This window comes from Drosophila melanogaster, chromosome 3R, assembly GCF_000001215.4.
Source record: "Drosophila melanogaster chromosome 3R".
In the NCBI taxonomy this organism is placed as follows: domain Eukaryota; kingdom Metazoa; phylum Arthropoda; class Insecta; order Diptera; family Drosophilidae; genus Drosophila; species Drosophila melanogaster.
The window spans coordinates 13,130,679-13,156,155 of record NT_033777.3 but is presented as its reverse complement, the minus strand read 5'-3'; the positions used below and the strand labels follow the sequence as shown (position 1 = coordinate 13,156,155).

The 25,477-nt window shown below is 40.1% G+C and overlaps 2 protein-coding genes and 1 long non-coding RNA gene across 6 annotated transcripts in view, besides 2 other annotated features; 2 read left to right on the top strand and 1 right to left on the bottom strand.

Annotated features, from left to right (window-relative positions):
• Positions 1 to 25,477, bottom strand: part of timeout — a 75,226-nt gene that overhangs the window by 7,721 nt on the left and 42,028 nt on the right. The window lies entirely within an intron of this gene.
• Positions 469 to 23,727, top strand: lncRNA:CR45109 (long non-coding RNA:CR45109). Its single transcript, NR_125154.1, has 3 exons — positions 469 to 647; positions 1,407 to 1,788; positions 23,063 to 23,727. It is a non-coding gene; the product is annotated as a long non-coding RNA:CR45109 (long non-coding RNA).
• Positions 469 to 25,477, top strand: part of 2mit — a 33,737-nt gene continuing 8,728 nt past the window's right edge. For 2 of the 4 annotated variants that reach the window (NM_142001.4, NM_001275600.2), the window contains exons 1-3: positions 469 to 647; positions 1,407 to 1,788; positions 23,063 to 24,789. In NM_142001.4, the coding sequence (NP_650258.2) occupies positions 23,821 to 24,789 (969 nt within the window). In that variant the 5' untranslated portion in view covers positions 469 to 647; positions 1,407 to 1,788; positions 23,063 to 23,820. Of the gene's footprint in view, positions 648 to 1,406; positions 1,789 to 23,062; positions 24,790 to 25,477 lie in introns of those variants that run through there. The other 2 variants (NM_001300382.1, NM_001300381.1) reach the window with 1 other exon arrangement.
• Positions 7,549 to 13,068: a mobile genetic element.
• Positions 18,156 to 20,275: a mobile genetic element.

Here is a 25,477-nt window from a genome sequence, read left to right as displayed (position 1 = left end):
GGTCAGCAGTAGAAAATGTCCTGCCATGTCCATCCAAGGACCCTGTGTACTCATATTCATGCCCATGTCCATGCCCAAATATCCCTAGACTTTTGGGTAGCAATTAATTTGAAGTTTAACACGTGTGCGTATGTCTTTGTAATTATTACATAATGGCAAAGACAATGTCACAGGCAGCATCTGCCAACCGAGTGGGTGGATTTTGGTCGCTCAGGTTGTGCAAGAAACTGAGCCGAATTTCAAGGACTCGCAAATGCTAACAGGTGATGACAAACACACACACACACACATCTCTGCTGACAGGGACATAAACAAAATAATAACAAAACGCAGTCAGCAGCTTGAAGAGCAAATCAGCCAGCTGCTCACCGAATAGAAAAGAGAAACCGCGCAGGCGCCCAGCGACTATTTCGAATTTCGAACTCCGGAGGATGGCTTAAAAGCATGTCCTTGCCGAGTGAGCAGCTCAGTCTAGTGCTAAATACATCGAGGCCAGGACACGCGACCCGAGAAAGCGTCGATTCAATCAAACAAAAACCAAGTGCCAAGTGCCGTGTGAAGAGGCCACAAACAACTAACTAACTAACTGCCTCCAGAAACTGTGCGATTCTAACCAAAGCCAAAAATAAATATAAAAAAGTTACCAGGTAGAGCAGATCGAGCTTGTTTTGAACTGTGTGGTTGGCGTGTGTTTTTGTATTGTGCGTGTTGCGTTGGTATTTGTGATGTTAGCCAACTTCCGGTAGAAAAAGGCGAAATGTCAACATATTTTTTGTATTTTCTAGCTAGCAGACAGCAAGGCGTCGAAATGGGAATTGGGATTGGAACATCCTCATAGCTAACACATTATTTATGATACTGACTGTATTCAGTGGGAGGTTGTTATTTTGAGAATATATATTTGTATGCCTTTATTTTTTAATATCAGATATATTCATATATCCATGCTTTAAGGAATAAAATTCGTATGAATGCGAACATAATAAATTTTTGAGATGAAAATTTAGCGTTCGTAAAACAGCTGATGAGCAGAATTATGTCTTAATGCATAGAATAGAATATTTTATATGAATATACTTCTAGCACTAAAGCTGTGGAATGAATGAATTCAGAAAGAGGTTTATTTTGTGTCCAGTTAAAACAGAGTAAACATTGTAAAGCATGGTTCTGGGATAGAGTGTGTTGTTTGAATATAAAAACTTTTAAGAACTTTGCCAGCATACCGGATAAAGAATTTCGCGTGTTCCACTCATTTCCGCCAGTTGCATGTATGTGTGTACGTGTCTTTGAGTGTGCACTATGCGTGTGTGTGTGTGTGTGTGTGTAAGAATCTGCTCATTTCCGCTCGCCTGCAAAAGCAGGTGAAAGCTAGCTCGTAAAGCTCACGGTAAAATATCCATTTGCAGTGCATCAGTGCCCGGGAAAAAGACTTAAAGCAAACAGCAGGCGAAGTGAATAAACCATAAACAAAACCCCCGAAAATAAACCGAAAGCAGGGAAAAAACGAAATTTAAACGTCTGTGCATATTAATCAGAACGAGAAACGTGAACAGGATCACGTCCTAGACAACTTATCACAGAGGATTTACGCAGACAGACAAACGCAGGACGCGAATGCGAGTGTAGAGCAAAAGGCAGCGCTAATCAACGACCAAACCAGACGACATCCTTACCGACTGGCCACGCCCACAACTCCCCCTCGAATAGGAGAAAAAAAAAACCACCAGAAGCCTGGGAGGAGAAGAGCAGAAGCCGCCTCATTTGGCCACTGCGGATTATGTTAATTAGGTAATTTTTGCTTTGATTACTCGTACCTTTGGGGGTTGTGCAATTTTGTTTGCTTTTCTCCCGCTTTTTGAGCACGCTCCTCAATTTGACACCCAACCACCCAAAGTCCGGCTTACATATTTATGAAATTTCCATGCAAATCGAGCTAATTCATTCACATTACGCTGCTGCTGCTGCTGCTCATCTGGCAAGCGTTGCTCAGTTTTTAATTCGCTGCCTTAATTGCAAGACAATTTTTTTCGTTCGCCCAACTGATTTGTAGTTAAAAACTCATAATTAACAGGCAGTGGCGTAAATTGAAAAAGTTTCTCAGGATAACTATACCTCACTGAAGAACAAATTGAAATTATTATGGGCAAATGTAATGACAACACGGGGAGTACATTAGAAATGTTAATCAACAACAAATGAAAATGTTAATTTTGATTGCTTTGGCCGGCAAATAGAATTATCACTTGCAAAACCGATTCATGGCCAACCAATTCCAATATATAAATTAAAAAATTAGCCAAATTCTGCTCTTTTTCGAATGCTGTTAATGCAATTGGAATTAATTACGAGTCCAATAATTTATTTAACAGCTGACATTTAATGGTTAAATGGTTACTGCTTGTGTCAAGCACTACGCATTTGGATTTGGTAAATAAAACAATTTTGCAACCACAACACTATCAAATATTACTCGGAACTAAATGCAAAGCCAGCAGTTGAATTATTGTGGCCTGTATGCCCAGTCAATTGCAAAATTCGATAAATTGAGGCCTGAATTCACGGAGGAGAATGCAAATTGTGGGCAAAAGTCCAAGGCTCCTGGGAGGACAGAGGTCAGGGGTTTCGGCCAGGACAATGCCGAACAAACTTGCGACTGGCAATGGAAACAAAAACAGAAATTCCCAGTTGCCGGCAGGCATTCACAACTTTATACTCAACCTACTCTGCCGTTTCAGCATCGATAATTAAATTGTGAAATTGTGAGCTCTGAATCGAGGATGGAAACTATGGAAAATGTGGCTAGAAATCATGCTCAAGTTTCTGCCACAATCTACCTACCTCTTAAATCATTTCAGTTGAGTTTTGGGGGCGCGTGGGAGCTTTATGATTTTCATTTTCAATTTAATTTGATTGATTTTTGCCTTGTTTGGGCTCTGGCACATGAAATTCATACTCGTGAATTATGCATGCAAAGCTGCTCGCAAAAGTATTGTGAAATTCCTGTGGGCAATTTATTTATTTACGAGTATATTGCGCACAAGCTCGCCAAGAATATAGAACACAATGGCGGTTAAATTATGTACGTATAGAGACACCACTGCATACCATGAGTCTATATATCGCCAACATATTTAGTATATTTATGCTCTGGCAAATTGTCAAGCGCAAATTAGGCAAACGCTAATTCGACTTTTATCTGACACGGCAATAAAAACTTTCGGTATCCGCACGAAAGAATCTTCTACCCCGAAAAGCCATAAAGTCCAAGTTCCTGGCAATTAATGCAGCCACAATGTCTAATTAGATGGCAGCAAAAGTGCCGCCAGTTCAGCTCAGATAGCACACGCACCCCAAACTCGGGTTGGCTTGAGTACAGGTAGCACTCCGTATGGGGGATGCTGTTCAAAAAGGGCGAGGGGTGCCGCCGCAATTAAGTGCCTCAGGGTGTGGCGCGAGTGGCTCTTGTGCGGTTAAGATGGAAGCACCATGGCATCGTAACCTGATATCACATCAAAACACGCTCACAACTCAATTTGATTTGACTTTCAATCAAGTCAAGGCTTGGCAGAATTATGGGAATTGTTTCCATTGGCAGCACAATTATTTATTTATTTAATTAGTCGCTGAAATAACTCGACTTTTTGCCGCTGGCTGCAGGTAAACGTGTTTCAAATGAAATTAATATTCCGCATCTATATGAATATTATTAATGGAAGAGCATAAATAATGCTTGCAGCTATTAGTATTATATCTGAATAGGGATTACTGTCAATAAAATTAAAATCATTCGATTAGGCCAGGTTCATAAGGTAATTGAAATTGAAATTTGTAATGTAAGTAAAGCCATTTCCACAAATTAGCAATATGCGGAATAATAATAACACCTGGGGCACTCCGCATGTTTGTTAACCAGATATTACAAAAGTAAAAGCTTTAAAAATTAATTGATGCACTTGGGTATCAGTCCAAACCACTGTGCGTATGAGTGATGCATATGGCACGCAACCGCAAGCCTTTCCAGATGGACCTGGTTTCCGGTTAGCCCACAGACAGCGGCATTGTTTGCGGCAAACTCGGGCACTCGCAATCACGTGCCCCGTCTCGTGGCAATCAAAGTCGTTAGCTGCAACCCAGGGGGGGAAAGGCCCAAAGGAATGGGGAAAGTGGGTTCGCACATCCATCCATGTGCGTCGGCGGCGGTGGCGGCGGCGAATAATCAAATATTTTCGTGACTACAAAGGAGCCCGCACAAAGATAGCAAAAGACAGGCGGCTGAAACTTAAAGCCAGTGAAGTAAATCCGATTTAGGGCTGGAAAACGGCAGCAGGAGCAGCCGCAGCGGAAGGAAAATCCAGAGAAGCGAGCCAGGCTCCAGACAATTTGCATATTTATGAAGAAGAACGGCCTTTGATAAAGCTGCAAGACGGCGCTCCCAGGCTGCTTTAAGCTGATTCAAATTGAAAAACGCAGACAGCGGAGGCAAAAGATACAAATGTAAATGGTTGTGAAGCTTCGCCGGGTTGGGGTTAGCAACAATAATCTGCGCTGATTTACGATTTACAGGCGCGAAATAGACAAGGAAACTTTCGGAATGGGAAGCTGGCGGACAATTTGCGTGCGCAATTTGCAGTTGATGGGCGACACACGCCTCAACTCCCGCCTACAAAAAAATAGCAAGAAGCCATCCCCCAAATTGTTTAACATTTTTGCGAATGCGAAAAAGCGAAAAATATTACACACTGATTTTGATCGTTTCGCTTTTTTCTTAAAATAAACGCCTGCTGGAAATGGCAAATGGATAGCTGTCTGTCTATCCACTGCAAATATTTCACGCTGAGTTTGCACAAATATGCCCCAATTTAGAGCCATCAAAAGCAAATGAAGCATCAAAAAATGTTCTATACAAGCTTTGCATCCGTTGGATTTTATAAAAGAAACAATGAAAAGCGTGTTAAAATTGATTGCTGCCAGTGGTAAAATTCTATAGAAATATTTGACAACGAAATTGGTCTTTTGGGAGCCTAATCCCTCTATAACGAACCAAAATACTTCCAGCTTCATGCCCAGAAAATAATTACCGTAACCTGAAACAATTTCCAATTAAAAAGCCAGCCAGCCACATTAGCACTGATTGCAATGTGAAAACTTGTCGGCATTTACAAGTATTTATAATTAGTCAAAAGCGCGTCAGTCTAAGGGTCCCCAGCCATTTCACCTCAATATGTCTGTGCGAAGAACTCCTACACATTTCGCAATCACTTTTGATATGTAACAAATTTGGGTTTTTGTTCAAGTTGTGCAGTAAAAGCTTTCAGCTTTCCCACTTGACATGTTCCCAGAACTGTGTCAACATAGTTTTTCAATAACGCTGCGGCATGTGTGTGCATATGTATTTAGTGCAAATAAGGGTAAGCAGTTGGCATATGAGGTTGATATTACCAAAAACCAACTTCCACATTCCGCACATTGCCTTGCACTTTGGTAAGCACACTCTAATGCAGATGTACATATAGATTTGCCTTCTGCTGAATGACTTTAACAATGCAAATGCACCACTCAAATATACAGTGCATATGTATAGTGGAGAATTTAGTTACGAAAGCCAGGTGCGTAGTTTACAGTCGAAACAACCCCATATTTGGTTTTAGCAAAAAGTACTGCACATAAAGAACGTACAGAAATATAATCCACAACATGTGTTTGCTTATGAATGCCAATCTAAACTGCTAATTAGCATTGAAAAGTTACCTAAAGTCTAGAGCACATTTCCATATTGAAGGCTTATGGCTTTTAACCAACATTTCCAACGCTTTCATGATATATACTTCGATATGCCCCTGTGCATGAAACACTTGGAAATCTCACCTTAATGCCTAATCCCCAACATTAAAGTGTTGCGCCGGCAAAGTGATTTGTTGAACACGAATCGGCAGGATACCAAGGCATCTAGACGCCCCATACTACCCCCCTTAAGACCACTCTGAATCACCATTATTCCCCTTCATCAGAATCGCACAATGGGAACGGGAACGGGAATGGGAACGAGAACGAGAACGAGAACGACGGCATTGCAAATAATCTTTGCAGTAAATACGCAACAAGAATGGAGAGGAAAAAACCCCGGCCGGGGATCATTATTTGCCCAAGTGGGAAACAAAACGTTGGCAAAAAGTCCTGCGAACCAAATGTCGCACATGACTGCGGCAACGGTGTGCGTTTGCGAATGCGAGTGTCTGTGTGAGTTTGAATGTGTAATTTAAGCATTAGAGACGCGTAAAACCCTAACTCAAGGCACATGCACGCAGACACAGAGGCATGAAAATTGAATAAATTATGCGTGTCATCACATGCAGAGCAGCTGGGATGGGTCGGAAAATGGGGGATTTTCCTATGGAGCATCGCAATTTGTGTGCGACGACGGCATTTAATTAAGCATTTTGTATTCATCGGAAAAGTCATAAAAATTACGAACAGCCGTTGGCAGTCGAGTTTGAAATTTACAGAGGATGCAGGATTTGTGTACCTTTATGATGCACCAATGGCTGCATTGCAGCTTGGATTTGCAAAGAATAATTACCCAGCATTCGTGCTTTTTCGTCTTTTATAAGTATTTTTTGCCGGTAACTTATCTTCCTATGCTTTTGGGCATCCTTTAAACGCAAAGTCACGTTCCTGAGCGACAAACTAGAAAGAGAAATAGTGAAAATATGCAAAGTAGTTGGGCGCTTCGAGCGTATCGGGTTTCAAGGTCCCAGCTATCCATAAAAAGTGTATGGAAATCGAGCTTTCGGATATCCTGTATTGACTTTGAACCTCGTTGAGAAACTTTCCTTTTAGAATATATTTTATTCGTACACCGTGCAAATATACAAAATCAAAGCAAAAATAGAAGCAACTCCTTTTATTTAAAATGTACAAACTACTTTAAACTTTAAACTATTATTTATAGTTTTTCGTTCCCAAATTTTAACTCTTAACATGACTATTCATATAGTCATGGTATTTCGAAGAATAATATTTAATTTATAACGTTAAATAAGTTGCTCTAGTAAATCACATCGAAAATAAGAAGATCATCAAAGGACAAGCTGGTTAATGTAGTACTTTGATTGTTGACCAATTGGATAGTAGGGTCTAGAGTTTTTTGAGTTTTTTTTAATAATATATATTTGGTATTTGTTTTGGTGCACCGATGTTTTGGTACCCTTTTGCAGAGAGCACCTTGAACGTATGTTAATCCTGGCGAGGATGTGCAAAACAAAAACAATGAGCACTTGGGCGACAAAGTTTTGGGTCGCATACGTATCCTGCTTTTGTATGCACATGTATGAGTGGGTCGTGTAAAGTTATCCTTGAAAATATTTAGCAGCCACTCAACTGCGTTACGTATACGCACAGTTAACCTGGCATCATCACAGCTCAGGACACCCGGGGGCGCCACCTACAAGTCACCAGGCACCTATTTCTGCTGTTTGTGCTAGTGTAGAAAACTTTTTTAGACAGCAAACACTTTCGCATCGATTTTCCTGGCCTTTTTTTCCATGGTTTTGTAGTAGGCTGCTCCTTCTACCCTCTTCCTTTACTCTTAGTCATACATACCTAATTATACATAGCCAATCTAGTCATAAGCTTATACACTCATACACCCATCCTTAACATACAAATATTATCGAGAAACTTATCGACTAATCGACTCGCCACTCTGCAGAGAGCGCGGCAGTCAGTCGCTGTTGAACCAAGCTAAAGGACAGATCAAAAATAAAAGAGACACGTGAAATTGTATTAGAATATTAACTTCTGTAAACGGCGGCTAAAATCTCAGAAGTGGGATTAATAATCCAAAATGGACGATAAAATCATCCTGAACGACTTTTCGCTGACAACCCTAAAAGATTGGCTACGTATTCTGGGCCAAAATACGGAGGGCACAAAAACCGAATTAATCGCGAGGCTGCAAGACATCCCAACGGCAGTTCGGGGCGATTGTCCACCGGAGCACCCCCAGAAAAACGCTCCACCAGGAAACGACATTTTTTCTTCACTGGATTTTCAGAATTGTGAAATTAACACCGATCACGTAAGTGTGAATGCGATGAACAGAAAAGAATCAACCGAAACTGGCAGTGAGAGGGAGACAAACATGTTCGAGCTACAGCAACTACGCGCAGAGCTAGCAGAAGCGAAGGCAATGCTTAACGGAACACGATCGAGCTTGCAGTTCCAAGAACAACAACAACCAGAGCAAAGCAAGGCTACAGTTAGTTCCGTTATCCAGACGGCGCAGTTTACGCAGGCTGGCGCCACAAAAGAGAACACAACATTTCACTCGCCGCAGCGATCCAACGAGAGAGCGGAGAGCCAGCGTTTTCCAGTTGATGCTCTCGCTCTCGCCAAAGAGACGATAACCGATTACGATGGGAAAACTTGCGCGCGTGCCTGGATAACAGTGGTCAAAAATATCGCACGCACTTTCAACATCGATGACAACCATTTACGCATCTTACTCATCACTAAACTTAAAGGAAACGCGCAAGTCTGGTTACATGCGCACCCTGCTCGATTGATCGAACCAATTGACAATTTGCTTGATCAATTGTCATTGACTTTTGGCGAGCAATCATCCAAGGCTGAGATCCGGCGAAAATTCGAGAGTCGCAAGTGGAAAACCGAGGAGAATTTCTGCAGTTATTACGACGAGAAGATGGCTCTCTCAAACGGGATAAACATCGACGACGACGAACTACTGGACCAGATGATAGAGGGCATACCGCTACAAAATTTCCGTACCCAAGCACGGATTCAATGCTTCTCTACTCCATCGGAGATGCTACGCGCATTTTCGAACATCCGTTTGCCAGCTCGGAGGGAGCCACCTGTACAGCCAACCGACTACAAAGATGCCATACGATGCGCAAACTGTAATTCAAGAGGACACAAAGCTGACATCTGCAAGAAGCCCAAACGTGAACCAGGTTCGTGCTACGCCTGTGGACAACTTGGACACCTGGTGGCACAATGTCCCACAAGGAAGAGCGTTTCATCTAATAATTATGTAAGATGGTTTAAAATTAATTTTTTTGAAAATGCTTATAAGCCCATAATTTCAGAATGCCTCATAGACTCTGGCAGTCCTATATCTATCATTAAAAAGTCACTTATTAACGAGACAATGAAGTTAGCCCTAGTTAATACTTGCTATTTTGGTTTAAACAACTGTATTCTCAAAACACATGGACAAACCACATGTTATGTATTGAAAGGATCAATAAAAATATATTTTCGTTTAATCATTGTTTGCGACCAGTCTATGAGGTATAATGTTATTCTCGGCAGAGATTTTTTAACTGCATGCAATTTAAATTTAGACCCGTACACCTTGGGAATGATTGCGTTGAGAAAACCCATGGAAATAAACAAAATATCAATGTTTACTGAAAATGATAGTCCTGAGAAATCTTTAGAAAATGAAATTGTTAGTCCAAAATCGTTAGAGAATGAAATTGTTAGTTCACAATCGTTAGAAAATGAAATTGTTAGCCCCAAATCGTTAGAGAATGAAATTGTTAGTCCAAAATCGTTTAAAAATGCAACTATTAGTCCGAAATCGTTAGAAAATAAAATCGTTAATCAACAGCATAAAGAAACTGGTCCAATATCGTTAAGAGATGAAATAGTTAATCAACAAAAGAATGTCAGTAAATCAAAATTATCAGAAGATGAAATTGTTAACACTTCAAAAGAAATCGTTAGTTTTAAATTGCCAAAAGATAAAAACGTTTACGAACAATTAAATCACAACTTTGATAAGGAAGTACTAAGAATATGTCATGTAACTGAAAGTGAGTTAGAATACAAAATAGGAGAAAATGTTAGCAATAGGTTACAACTAGAATTCGATAGGTTGTTTAGAAATTTTTATATAAATGCAAAAAGGCCAAATGAACCGACAGTTAGAAGTGAAATACAATTGTGTTTGAAAAACCCGAAACCGTTTAGCTGTTCTCCTAGGAGGCTTTCATACACAGAAAAAGACAGGTTACAAAAACTATTAGACGAATATTTGGAAAACGGATTTATACGACCAAGCGACTCGGAATATGCATCGCCTATTGTTTTAGTGAAAAAGAAAACTGGAGACTTACGTATGTGCGTCGACTTTAGAAAACTTAATAAAATGACAATGAAAGACAACTATCCTCTACCTCTTATAGATGACTTGTTAGATAGAATGAATGAGAAAACTGTTTTCACCAAACTCGATCTTAAAAACGGTTTTTTCCACGTGCATGTTAAAAAAGAATCAATAAAATACACCTCTTTCGTTACACCATTAGGCCAATACGAGTGGCTGCGAATGCCATTTGGCCTCAAAAACGCCCCGTCTGTGTTCCAAAGATTTGTTAACAAAATTTTTGCTGATATGATTAGAGAAAACAAAGTAGTAGTATATATGGACGACATTCTATTGGCAACCGAAAATATAAACGAACACTTAGAAACGTTGAAAGAAATTTTTAAAAGATTAGTTGAAAATAAACTTGAATTAAGAATAGACAAATGTGAGTTTATGCAATCAAGTATAAAATATCTTGGGTTCATAATAAATAAAGACGGCATAATGCCCAATGACAAAGGAATCGAGGCAATAAAAAATTTCCCAATACCTAATAATGTTCATACAGTACAAAGTTTTTTGGGATTATGCTCATATTTTCGACGGTTTATAAAAGATTTTTCTAGACTAGCTAAACCATTGCATGACATTCTAAAAAAAGATAAACCGTTCAAATTTGGTAGTGAAGAAATGATTTGTTTTAATATGTTAAAAGATAAATTAATACAGTCACCGGTCTTAGCTATATACAACCATAAACACGAAACAGAATTGCATTGTGATGCAAGTTCTTCTGGATTCGGTGCTGTACTTATGCAAAAGAAGGAGGACCAGAAATGGCACCCAGTTTCATTCTTTTCAAAACGGACAACAGATATTGAATCAAAATACCACAGTTTCGAGTTAGAAACTTTAGCCATTGTTTATTCGTTACGTAGATTTAGAGTTTATCTTCATTGGAGGACATTTAAAATAGTCACCGACTGCAACTCATTAATTTTGACCCTAAGCAAAAAAGAGCTAAACCCTAGGATAGCCAGGTGGGCTTTAGAATTCCAAGGTTATGATTTTGAAATTGTGCATAGGGCAGGTAGCCGCATGCAACATGTTGACGCACTGAGTAGGTGTACAAATATTATGGTAATACAAACAAACAGTTTCGAAGATAATCTAGTTATATGTCAAGGGAAAGATACAAAATTAAAAGAAATCAGGCAATTGTTAGAAAACACAGAAAATAAATTGTATGAGATGAGAAATGGTATAGTTTACAAAAAGACAAATGAAAATAGATTGCTGTTCTACGTTCCGATAGAAATGGAAGAACAAGTGTTATACAAATATCACAACGAACTTGGACACGTAGGAAGAGACAAAATGATAGAAGCTATAATGAAAAACTATTGGTTTCCAAATTTAAAACAGAAGTGTAGCACACATATCAGCAACTGTTTAAAATGTATTTCATTCAGTCCCAAAACAGGAAAAACAGAAGGATTTCTACACAACATACCTAAGGGAAACAAACCTTTTGAAATAATCCATATTGACCATTATGGTCCAGTAGACTTGGCTAGACCGAAGAAACATATTCTAGTGATAGTAGATGCATTCACAAAGTTTGTCAGACTATACGCAACAAAAACTACGAACACAAAAGAAGTCATACAATCGTTAAATGACTACTTCAGAGCATACAGTAGGCCTAAGTGTATCATATCAGATAGAGGAGCATGTTTCACGTCTGGCGATTTTGACTCATTTTTGAAAGAATGCAATGTTAAACACATAAAAATTGCAACAGGATCGCCACAAGCCAACGGTCAAGTTGAACGTATAAACCGAAGTCTTGGTCCAATGATTAGCAAGTTAATTGAACCTGATCAAGGTCTACACTGGGACTTAGTCTTAGAAAAGGTCGAATATACCCTGAACAATACACTACACCGCAGCATTAAACAGTATCCTAGCATAATGTTATTTGGGTTACAACAAAAAGGACAAATTATGGATGAGTTAAAAGAAAAAATTGAGGAAATTGGAGAAACGATTGAAGAAAGAGATTTAGAAAGTATTAGAAATAAAGGCGAGGCAAGTCAGAAAATAGCACAAGCATACAATAAAGAATATGTTGACAAAAAACGAAAACGATCAGGAGTGTTCACAAAAGGCGACTACGTCATGGTTAAAAATTTTGACTCAACAACAGGCATAGCTAAGAAGTTAATTCCAAAGCATAAAGGACCCTATGTCATAAGCAAAGTTCTCAAAAATGATCGCTTCCTTCTGGAAGATGTTGATGGATTTCAAATTTCTCGCAATCCTTACCGGGGTGTATGGAGCATACAGAATATAAAACACTGGCAAAGAAAAATTAAGAGTCTACAAAATAGAAAGTATAATTTGAGAAACTCTGTACAAAATAGAAAGTATAATTTGAGAAACTCTGTACAAAATAGAAAGTATAATTTAAGAAACTCTGTACGAAATCGAAAGTATAATTTAAGAAGCAATTGTAAAACAAAGAAAACAAACAAGAAGAAAAGAAAACCAAAAAAATGTTTAAGACCGTTCAAAAGTATCTCCACTAAGAAGAATAAAATAAGAAACAGGACCCTTAGCTTTAAGAAACGTTAATTGTTATAAAATCCTACGATCGGGAGATCTAGTTGTCAGGACGGCCGAGTTGTAGTAGGCTGCTCCTTCTACCCTCTTCCTTTACTCTTAGTCATACATACCTAATTATACATAGCCAATCTAGTCATAAGCTTATACACTCATACACCCATCCTTAACATACAAATATTATCGAGAAACTTATCGACTAATCGACTCGCCACTCTGCAGAGAGCGCGGCAGTCAGTCGCTGTTGAACCAAGCTAAAGGACAGATCAAAAATAAAAGAGACACGTGAAATTGTATTAGAATATTAACTTCTGTAAACGGCGGCTAAAGTTTTGCTCTTGCTTTTGCTTTTGCGGTGGCTGCTATCTGGCAGTTCGGTGCTGTTTGTTTTTATTTTCACACTCTGGCTTTGGCTTTTAGTGCTTCCCACAGTTGCTCACGCTCAGGCTCACCACCGACCTGCCCGGCATCATCATTTCGTATTCAACGTGGCATTAAGGTCAGGATATCTGGGATTTATAAGTTTTGTTAGCAGCTCCTCGAAGGCCGACGGCATGCGTTTATTTATGCAGGTCAAAGGAAATTCCAAAAGGCATTTCGTATGGGCTGCGGATTGCACTTTGCCACACCGTAAGTGGCACCCAGATCCTTTTGGCTGAATCCCATCATTTAAATCAAATTAAACGCCTGGTTGTATCAAATAAAGTTAAGACATGCTACGAAACTTTCCGGGCACTTTCGGCATAATTTCCTTTACATTTTTTCGAGCGATCCACGCATAACTTGGGTGCCTTTTCTTTAAACTGTTTCGCCAGCCTTTGTTGGACAACAAAAGTTTCGTGGCACGCCCACTTGGCTGCCCCTCACTCGCCTGCACTTTCGACACTTTTATGCCTCACGGTCAAATTGTTATGGCTTATAATGAATGCCGGGCTCGAAAGAAAGGCGCACAATAAATGTTCGAAATAAAATATGCGAAATGCAGCACACTGAAAGTGGGCGTTGGGAAACGCAGCCAGCATAACAAATTAAAAACTTTTCTCCCGCACACTTTTCCTTCCATCTTTTTCGCTTCTGTCGAGAAATACCAGCAAAATGTTTTGCCATTAAAATATGAAAAATTGCTTAATAATTCCGGGTGCCCGGGGGCAGTTTAAAACGGCAACAAAACAATTCAGACGCTATGGATGCTGATGGTGATGGCTCTCGATTCGATGCGGTTTTTGCCAAATGAACAGAAATATTTGGTTATTCGCATGTCAGTTTAAGGATTTGACATCATAAAATGTCAAATTTGTCTATCAAATTTGGGAAATATTAAAATCTGGAATAAACAATTTTTGACAAATCTGCGAAAATTACTATAATAAATATACATAAAATTTTAAATTCTTTATGCTTCAAGAAAGACAGCCACTGAAGCAGCATGCATTTTATAACTTCCCACAAAACACAATTAAAGAATTTGGTGTTGATTGAAGGGTCTCATTTGAAACACATTAGATATATTTCGCATGCTAATTCACTAATTGCCATCCTAATCATCGGCGCACAACGGGAATTACCAGCATATATCAAGCGGCTCAAGTGCCCTTCTGTCTAAATGGGACGAGAGTGAACCCTTGCAGGCCGCGTTTCGTGCTCAACTTGTGATTTCCGCCACATTAATTTCAATTTCACAAAAAGACGCCCCCGGAAGACCGAGCCCTGTTTAGAGGAAATACCAGGGAAACGCCAGCCAGCCAGCCAGCCCGGGCCAGTTCAGTTCAGTTCGGTTCGGTTTGGTTCGGTACGGAGACACGGAGCATTTGGTAAATGCCTTAATGGCCTAATTTTTGTTTTCCAACGCAAAGACAAAACGGGGCGAAGAGTCGCACAGAGCCCGAAAAAAAAAAAAATATATATACGACAGTTATGCGTGTAATATTTTTCCTTTTGCCAGCACCCCGGAAAGTCCGGAAAGTGGTTCTGGCAAATTATCATTGGAGCTGAGCAGAAAGAGAACAACAATCGTTAAGGGTTCGTGGGCCGGGCTTCTTTGCCTTCGTCGTCCTGCCTTGTGGCCCATGAAATGATGTCGTAAAAATTTAAAGTTTGCCGTCTGCCTTTTGTTGTTTGGAAAACCTCGGAGCAAACAACAGCCCCCACGGAGCTTTGCCATAATTTGATACTCGAAAAATTGAGCGTAATGTGCGTTAATGTAAATGGCGCGTATTACTGACAAGTGCCTTGCCTGATAAATGGTCCCAGTTCCGCAGATTTATGCGCAGACACATGCGCTAATTGTCAAAGTAACTTCGGTTTTAGTTCCACTTGCTGTCTGAAAAATTTCCCAGCGACACAATTTGTTAGTTGGGGGAAAAAGAGGGAAAACTGAGTGTTTTCTGCCAGCCAATCTGTCAGGGGACCAAAAACCCGCGGTGCCCGCCAGCTATGAAAATTAAAAGACACAAATGCCAAAAGTTGACGACACAGCCGACAGGAGGATGAGCAAACAAGCGCCGTTGACAACCACAATCAAAATAACAGAATAAATCCGCAGATGGGAATTCGGTGATGTCGAGAGACGATGACAAACATGAATCTACTTTAACTGCTCGTATTTTGCTCTATTTTGGGCTGGCTGCTACCAAAGCAAAAGTTATACACACAAATATTTACCTAGTTTTTAGAGAAACAATGAGTAGCACGCAATAAGCTGTTGGAAAATTTCCAAAGAAATCTTAAAGCATTTTAATCAGCTTCGTACCCAAGCTTATACATAAATAAAATAAAAAATTATAAGAGAATTTCTTTGTAAGCTTTCAAGCTTGATATACTTATTTGGTAGCTGAAAAGACTTGGTTGGTTGTATGCTAAAATTACTCACAAATCGTTTGAATCCAAACTTTATGGAATATATTTTTAATCATATTTTCCGGCTCTCTGAAAAACTTTCTATTTATCTGCAGCTTAAGTGAGCTGATGCAATGCCTCTCAAATTTTCTTATAAGCCAGCACCAATTTAGGGATATATGTACGTTTGAAGAGTATCATCCGCTTCCCTCCTAGAAACCTTCTCCAGATTTGAGAACAATGGCTCTGGGCCAAGTCGACGACACCCAATCTGAGTACAGTTTTGGTGCAGTTTTTCCTTTTGATTTCCTTTCGTTATACGAAACCACTTGAAAGGGCGGAAGAAAAAGCGCATACCGAAGCCAAGATATTGATTTTGCACTAGTCACAGATTTATTTTCACGCTTTTCTATGACCCGCTAAGCACAGAACTTTAAGGGTCCCGACTTTAAGAGCCCAAAAAGGAGAGGAGAAGAAATTCGATGACACCACACTCGAGGCAAAGGATCTGCTGCCAAAAGTCTCGAGTTATGTCCTGGCCAGAAGAATTTCGTCTAGATGGCTGCTCAGACATTTTGGAGGCGTGTGTGTATGTGTGTGTGCGTCTACAAGAGCATTTCTGTGAACATAATCTGGCTATCACACAGACACGTATCTCAGATTTAATGGTCAACCAAAGGCAATTTGGCAAATTATTAGAAAATCATTGTGTCACTTTATGTGCCGGACAAGGAAATATGAGTGCCTGTGGCTCGGAATAAGGCCCACTTCAGCGTCTGTCAGCCACACAATTTGCCGAGGCTGTTGACCCAAAGTGGAATTGGTTTTCATATAACTACCACGAGACCCTACCATATTACTGTATTAACCATAAGTAATATTTTAGTTCAAGAGCTGGTCAAAATCAGCCAGGGCGATGAGAATACTTTGAGTAATCGAACAATTGAGATGGGGAAATGGGAGAGTAGGGGTCAACAAATTATGCGCAGTTATTGAAAAAGTTTTTCAATCTCGCAAAAAGCTTTGCCAGAACCAAACTAAGCCACGACAAAGGGGTTAAAAATATGAGAAAGATAATAAAACTGAGTGCCATGCCGACTTCAACCATCAGCGTTTCTTCATTTTTTAACGCAAATAATATTCCGCCTGGTATTCAAGGTCCCAGGGAAGATAAGCTGCTGCGAGCTAAACCGAAATTGGGCTACCAAAATAAAGCCCAAGACGAAGTCAAGCACACAAACAGCCGAAAACCCAAAAAATATATACAAAAAACGAACGAAACGGAACAAAAAGCGATCAAATAAATATACACAAGAGGACCGGCTCTGTTGTGGCGGCCCTGAGCCTTCAGCGATTTTTCACAACACAATTTAACAAATAAAAGCAGAAGGAAAACTACAAAACAGAAAAATAAAAGAAAAATAAAAGCAAAAACTTGCCTCAAAAGACGAACACAAATAAAACAATATAAGGCCCACACACACTCACCCACCGGCAAAAAGGCGAACAACAACAAGTTTATTACAGATTTTACTTATGTGTTTTTGGTTGCCTGGGCCGGGCGAAGGTTGGGGCTTTTCCTGGGGTTTTTCTTCGGTTTTCGCCGGCTGGGCGGTCCCTTTTTACCGCAGGGCATTAATAAGGAGCACAACATGGCGGCACAATGCTAGCGGAAGTCAATGACATGTGCTCTCCAGAAATCTCCCGTTGATGGGAATGACAAATCCCGTTGATATTCTAGGCCACTCATATAAATTTTCATGAAGGCCAAAAACTTGCTACGAGGTCATCCTCGTGCATTCAGTAATGATGATTCATTAAAAATGATTTGAACTAACGCAAAATAAGAATTTAACAGTTAAATTAGATACGATATAAGTTACTATATTCACATATGTCACTATAGTATTTTCGATTCAGAAAATAAGTCTGATAAAAGTTACATCGCAATTCTCTATTCAATTAAATTAACGCCCATGAAAAACATTCTTAAACTTTCCTACGAAACATGGCAGAAAATCTATTTCGTAGCCTATTTGAGGCACCTCCAAGTGGGCCTAAAATCCCAACGTGGCCTACACCTCCGCAGTTTTCTTTTCGGTTTCCCGTTATCGATATGGCTTTCCTGCCACCCACTTTGTCTGCCAATATTTCAGTCAGCCGGGGCCGTCGAACTGATGCTGCTGCCAAATTGCTGGCTCGTTCAGTCTGACAGTCGAAAGCCAGAAATAAACTTTAATTTGAAAACTTTTATGCGCAGCAAATAAAGGCGAATCGATAATCGATGGCTGAGAATCGACCAAGTGTCGTGGCAAATTGTTCGCCAAGTGTTGGACATTTTGTTTAAAGATGCCAGACCTAGAAAGCAGTTTAAGTCCCACATGCATATCCACGTGCCCGCACGTGCCTGACATTGACACAGATGCTGGGCTGCAGGGTTCTTGCAGGATAGCTGACTCGCGGAATTTTCCGGGTTGTACACTTTAAAAATCCGGATCTAAATAAACGAAGTCTGCATTTATTCAAGGCCAATTATAAAACCTTTTATTTATTATAATTTTAAGGTTTCAAATGTGTAATACAGTATAATTCGCTTAGCTGCCTCGAGTACTTTGCACAATGCCTCGATGCAGGTAACTTAAAAATGCAGCTAACTTAATTTTTTTTTTTTAAGGAAAAATAAAGAATTTATTTCTTTATAACAATGTTAAACATAAAAGGAACTGATAATTTCATTCTTAATGATAAGTAAGATCGACATATAAATTTAAGTGATGGTGAATTGATTAAAACACTTTTTAAAACTAACTTAAAAATAGTCAGTAATTTTTTTTTGCAATGATGAGTTTATATGTAAATTAAACAGCTTGTCTTCCATAGAATTCAAGTTTTGCAAAAACTCATCATTATTGTTTCGCATAAAAATGGACTTTAAAGCCTTAATTGCTGCAAACCCATCCTTAAAAGTAGGACGCTCAGTATCGTCCACATCTTCATCACTATGGCTTTCTTCGTTATCGCTGGTTTTTGCATCTTGAACTAAAGAGCGCACGATTTCATCATCATCTAATTGACCATGGCAAGCCTCATCTGCATCAACATTGGCATATTCATTCCAATTAATATTCGATACAATGTCAACTTCTACGCATTGTTTGTCTTTTTCAGCAATGGTGTCTTCATTTTCAAAACTGAACTTAAATCCAGCCTGAAAATAATAAATTCGTTATTTGAGATACATATCAATAATAATCCCATCTTACCTTTTTAAAACAATTCTGAATAGTTAACATTTTAACATTCTTCCATCCTTGGTTGACAAAATATAGAGCATCCAATAACGATAATGATTTTAAAAATTCCACAGTAGATTTACCACAATTAACAGCAATGAGCTGCTGTTTGACCAAAATACGCCTATACTCTAATTTGAATGAGTGGATAATACCTTGGTCCAGAGGTTGAAGTAGAGCCGTTGTGTTTGGTGGCATGAAGCACAATTTTATGTTTTCGAAGTCCTTGACAGTCGTGTGACTAGTTGCATTGTCGATGAAGAGTAAAATCTTTCGATTTTGCTTTTTCATTTCTTCGTCAAATCCTGTCATTATTTTTCGCCAGAGATCCTTAGTCATCCAGGCCTTCTTATTTGCATAGTACGGAATGGGCACATTAGCATTCTTGAAGCATCGTGGCGATTTAGATCTGCCGATTACAAAAGTTTTTTTGTATGTCCCAGTTGCATTGCATATAAACAGCAAAGTAAGTCTCACTCTCTGAGATTTCTGGCCATTTAATTGCTTTCCACAAGTAAAAAATGTCGCATTCGGCATTGCTTTATAAAAGAGTGCAGTTTCGTCAGCGTTAAAAATGTCTTCTGGGTTATAACCTTTAAGCAATCCTGGCAAAATATCATTTTTGTACTCATTTGCTGATACGGAATCATTTGTAGCAGTTTCGCCGTGTATTTTGCCATACTTTATATTGTGGCGCTTGCGCCAGCGCCAAAGCCAGCTGGCGTCAGGTTCAAAGGCGTCGTTAAATTTTTGGCAAAATTCTTTCGCTTTTGCTAATATGACGTGCCGGTCAAGAATTACGTTCTTTGATTCCTGCTGTCCGAACCAAATGTATAAGGCTTCTTCTACTAAGTCGTGCGCTCCTTTTCTTTGACGCTTTCTTTTTAAACCTGACGCGGCCACAGCTTCATGAATTTCATTTGTTTTTTGTAAAATGCGGTTGACTGTGGATCTGTCGCATTTGAACTTGGCACAAATTTCCTTTTTGTCCACTTTGTTGGTCACTAACTCGATTATTTGAAGCTTTTCCTTTAGTGTTAGTCCAACGACACGCTTTGTTTTACCCATTTTAATAACTTTGTGCCATAAGAAACAAAAACACAAAAATCACGATCAAAGCAAAAACAAAAACGGACATGCGCAGATACTGAAACGAGTTGGCATTCTTGCCATCTTTTAGATATGCAAAAATGATTCATAGATGGCGCAGCTAACTTTGATGATATTCATTGAAATTGGCAAAAAAAACAGCTGATATGATGCACTTAAGTTAAAAAGGCTGTTATCTGCGATGCAGCAAACGTATGAATTTTCGTACAAATTTTCTATTCACACAAAAAAATGGAAAAATAATGCAGATATCTTGCCGATGCAGCTAACTATCGATGCAGCTAAGCGAATTATACTGTATTTACAAGAAAAGTTCAATGTAAATCCGGAAATATGCGCATCACATGGGTGTATAGATCTCTTTTCAATACAATTATTTCCAGTGTAGCACCACACCAGCATCGAGCGCATGTCGCTCACAGAAGGCGAACTCTATGAAGCCAAGGGTAAAGCGGAAGTTTATTAAAACTACAGCAAACAAAGGGGCGCATTGGGTTTAGGATAAGAAGAAATAGAGGGTAAGGGCAAAATGCATTGAAAGGAGCACAGGAAGCGCACTTAAACAATAAACATGCCGTTCGTGCTGAGCAAAGAGGATCCAAAGGATCCGAAGTGGCACAAAGACACCGAACGAACCAGCAGTAACATTTCCATACAAATAAAGCACAGAGCGCGATAGAGAAGTAAATGCAGCGCATTACGTATACGCCAGCGTGTCTGGAAAAATGCAACCAGCCGCGACGGGCATGGAGATACAATTTTGTGTGTGTTTTGTTGCACCATTGAGCGCACCACTGAAGCAAAAAGCTGTTGCAAAGCAAAGAAGTACATACATACATATAAAAAAGAGCACACCAGCCGACTGAAGAACTCAATGAAAAAATGCAATGGTGCAGGACTGGAAGGATAGCCATGTGCCCAAGTCCTTGCTCCGTCAACTGCATTTGCATCCGTTGATAAAGCCATGTTGGGTTCGGGGATCCGCATTCAGGTTCGGGGCATCTAAATACGTTTAAAATAAATCACAGACGTATGCTGTGTGCTCTAGGAAAAAGCGGGGTTGCGAAATCCAATTTTAGCTTTTGCAGTGAGTGCGCCTTGAATTTTATTTAAGCAGCTTGCTTTTTATATCCTTGCAGAGGGTATATAAAGTCTAAAGTCAGCTTTCAAGCTTCAAAATATTATGACCAACTGTGAAAACTGTTAAATTTGTTTAGGGTTTTGGTACCTTTAGGTGGACTATATTAAATATGTTTAAAAATTGTGAAATTGTGAAAGAGTTTACCTTGAAGAGAATATAGGATTCGGGTTTTAAGCTGGTTTACTCGATGACTAGTAAATGACTTTTGTAAACTTTTGTTTCTTCTTTGTGCTTTCCTGGAATTTGTATCCTCGTACAATGCACTCTAAGATTGCAGCATTGCAACTTATTCGCTTTGTGCGCGGCATTTGATTAACTAACAAAAATGTGCACTTGCATAAAGGAAATAAAAAGCATGCTAGCTCTTAAAAATATGCAATAAAGTCGACGACAAATTTGAACAAACAACCCTCGCTAATGTCTGATAATAAAATACAGCCGAGGAGTACAAGAAAAATATGGCACAGCAATTTGCAAATTATTTTCGAGCTGGCATAAAATAAACTGACAGGCACCCTTGGAACCCAGCCCACCAAATAAGGGGCACCACCACCTCTGGTGGGCTGCGTCAATCTTCTCCAGGCAAACAGACAGCTCACGTTGTTGCTGCTGTTGATATTTCCCCCATTTGTTGTTGGTTTTTGAAATCGACTTTCATGTCAATTGACTTGCGTACATCTGCCTGTCTGAATATCTGACTGAATTGGGTAGTCTGGGGGTGTTACGTATTAGGGGTGGTGGAATGGGCAGTGGGTGGCTGAATGTCGCCAAACTTATGGCCCAAATTTTACTGTTATGTAAGCAAACGGCAGCAGATGAAATGAAACGCCAGCTCCTTGATGATATTTGTCAATAAATTTAACGTAAACCAGCCAGAGCCTTTTTCCCTTTATTTGTATTGCTATATATGTAAAAAGCTCTGTATGTGGCCCGACATTTTTGTGTCTAATGGCAAGGAAACCATCTACAAATAAAGCTTATATATTACGAGTAACACATTTTTCTTAAATTGGTATGCCAGTTAAGCTTTAAATACCGGAAAATCACTCGATTGATGGCCCAAAATTTAGACTAAAATATTTTGTAATTTATCACAACAACCTTGGGGACATTTTTAGCAGCATTTTTTTTGTTAGGATTCAGAAACAATTTTATAGGCTATTATTATAATGCAATACATATAATTAAAAACATTTCAATCTTCCAATAAAACCATCCATCAATGCGCTGCAATCTTCCGAAACAAGTTATTAAAACTCCCCACCGGGTTATCAAAATGCCATACTCGACTTTAAGTAGACATTGACAAATTAATTTGCCACGATTGGGTTGTCCGAGGCCAAAAAAAAAGGCAGGAAACCAAACCGAAATCCACTTGGGAGGAAAGACAGTAGAGGCCAGGATGGGCAGCATACATTCGAGCGTCATTAGGCCGGCAATGAGTAAATCAAATTTGCGTCGTTTTTGGGCCAGATGCTGTTGGTTGTCAGTTGACAGTCGGGTTGCTCAGTGGCCTTCCTGTCGCTTGTCTACGCCGGAAATGAAATGACCCAGTTAAATGATTTATGGCAAGAGCCCACACACACACACACGCATGTGCACACAAAGAGACCGTTAGCTTGGGGTTTATTACCGGGGCTTAGTGGCAAGCGGCTGACAGGATCGGGGAATATCCCCTTCAGCTTGTATCCTGAAAACCGTGGCGTGTTGAAATTATAATTTCATTAGCTGCAATCAACATAAAAATAACACTAAAGGCAACTGCCAAAGCGCTCTGATGTCGTAAAGCCAAAGTAGAAATTAAAATGCGATGAAAAGCAGGGAAACAGGAGAAGAACAGGGAGAAAGATATTTAAAAGCAACTTCTACCTTTGCCACCTTTTTTTGCATTCACACAGCTAACAAGAGCGTAATTACAAGCAATTTTTTCACGTTTTATTTCAGATTTTAAGCACGCGATAACAAAAACGCCGAGGGAGCACTTGGCATTGTAATGTGACAACAGTTGGCTAAGGACAACAAAACAATACCAAAAGCGGGCCATCAGGAGTAGCTGGAATGCTCGCTTTTTAATTGACATTTGCTCGAGTTGAGTTGCGTTTTGTTCAACAGCAATTAGCATCGTGAAAAAAAATAAATGAAAACACAAAAAAAAACGCAGAGCAAAACACAAAGCAGTGCAATTAAAATTGTAAAACAATTGCAGAACGTTGAATTGAAAAGGGGGAAACAATAACAGACGACGTCGACCCGGAATAGAACGATCAAGTTGATTTAATTAAAAATTCAGCATCAACCTCGCCAGCATCAACCAGCGTCCAGCAGCCAACATCCAGCATCAGCAGCCGTGTGCAATGGCATTTGAGCACGCTGCTTGAGCAATGGCCGCCGGACCGGAAACGCAGCCATTGCCCTCGGGCAACATCCGCCTCTGACTGCCGCCGACACTTGTCACATGTTTGGCCAAAAAGGCGCGCACGTGACGCCCCCGGAAAACCAGATGAACGAACGGATGAACGAGGAAATGAATGAGCTAGCAGCCATATTCAAAATTGAACGTTAAACGTTCGCACGTACCGAGCATAAATTCCAAGTGAAATAAAAGAGCCAAAAAAATAAAAAAAAAAATAACCGAAACGAAACGAGGACCTCCCCATTTATACCACCAATTCAAAAAAGAAAGGTTGAAAGTGGGTCGCAAAATGGTGAAAATCGTGAACCAACACTGTGATCTAGGCCTGGCCCTTCTCCTGGCCTGGACGTGGCTAACAAGGCTGGTGGTGGCGGCCCATCTGGTCGACATCCCCACCTCATCACGCCTGGCCGCTGAACGGGAGGAGCAGCAGTTGTCCCGGCAGGACGTAGGACGGCTCAGCTACCAGAGTATCCATCGTATGCTGAGGGACGAAAACGAACCGGATAGCTTTCGGGGGGAATTGCGATACCAACAGAAACGCCACAAAAGGGAGCTGGAGCTGAATGCGCCGGCCAACAAGCTTAATCTCACCCACCGCGATTTGAGGACATTCAATAGCACTGGTGGTCAGTGGAAGGGCGACTTTCAAGTGATCACCGCCATGGATCTGAGCAGCAATCAACTGGAGAGCCTCAGCTTGGACAACTTCAATCAACTGAGGCAGCTGGACTTGGGAAATAACTCCCTGGAGGTAATACCCTTGAGTTTGGCAGACACCAATATGTCACTACCCTTTGTGACGCTCGATCTTTCCTGCAACAAATTCAGCCAAATTTCTACGAGCTTTTTTGCCCAGCGATTGCCTCAGTTGAAAAATCTGAATCTGGCTCACAATGAATTGCTAAATATTTCCCGGGAATCATTCTATAATTTATTGGAACTACAAACGTTAGTTCTCAGTCACAACAACATCTCGGATATTGACTATGAAACATTTTTGGCACTACCGAATCTGCAATATCTGGATTTATCCCATAACCGCTTGAGTGGATCCGCTATTCGTGCTCTGCAAGGAATTCCGGATTTGGTCAGCCTTTCCATCGCTTACAATCCAGATGTGGGAGTGGCGATGCAGGAGTTCGTTGCTTCCTGGAGCCTAAAGGAGTTGGATGCCAGTGGCACTGGATTGTGTCAGGTGCCTGCAGCTCTAGCCCAATCCGTGAGGACTCTCAAGTTGTCCGACAACTGGCTCAAGGTTAGTTATTGTAATATGATTATCATGGTATAATTTAAATGATCACCTAAGTTACTAATTAAGTAAATTTATGCTTGATCACATTTTCACTATTTATTTAACATTTATAGGTAAAGGTTATACAGAAATAGAAATAGTCTCCGTGTGGGAAAAATCTAAGCTTTGATCGATAAATTTAAAACTCGACTCCCCGAGTCGAGCAAGCCAATGAACCGTAATTCGACGCATTTGCCGGCAATTAGCGGCACATTCCCAACAGACACTTGCCATCGTTGTCCTTGGCTTCAGGTTCAGATTCAGATACAGTGCTCGGCTCCTGCATCCTGCAGGCTCCATTATGGTGGCTCCCTTTTCCACAGCCGCCATTAATTAGCATCTGTTATGTGGCCTGTGCTCCGTGCTGCGTGCTTGAGTGCGTTTTCCTGGGCCCCCCTTCAATTTCCCACCCAATTTACACCCACCCAGTGGAGCAAGCGCGAGGCAATCTCACCACGCGTATGATTTACACTTTGTTATTTTTAAATTATAGCCCCCGCCATTTTGTGCGGCCTTTCTTTTACTTCCGCTTTCGATGCGGAAAGAGGAAGCAAATGAGGGAGGCTGGAAAATTTTATGTGGTGTTAATTTTAGCATCGGGAGCTATTACATAAAATTGGGAAATTTAAATTATTGATTCTTTCGAAATTCG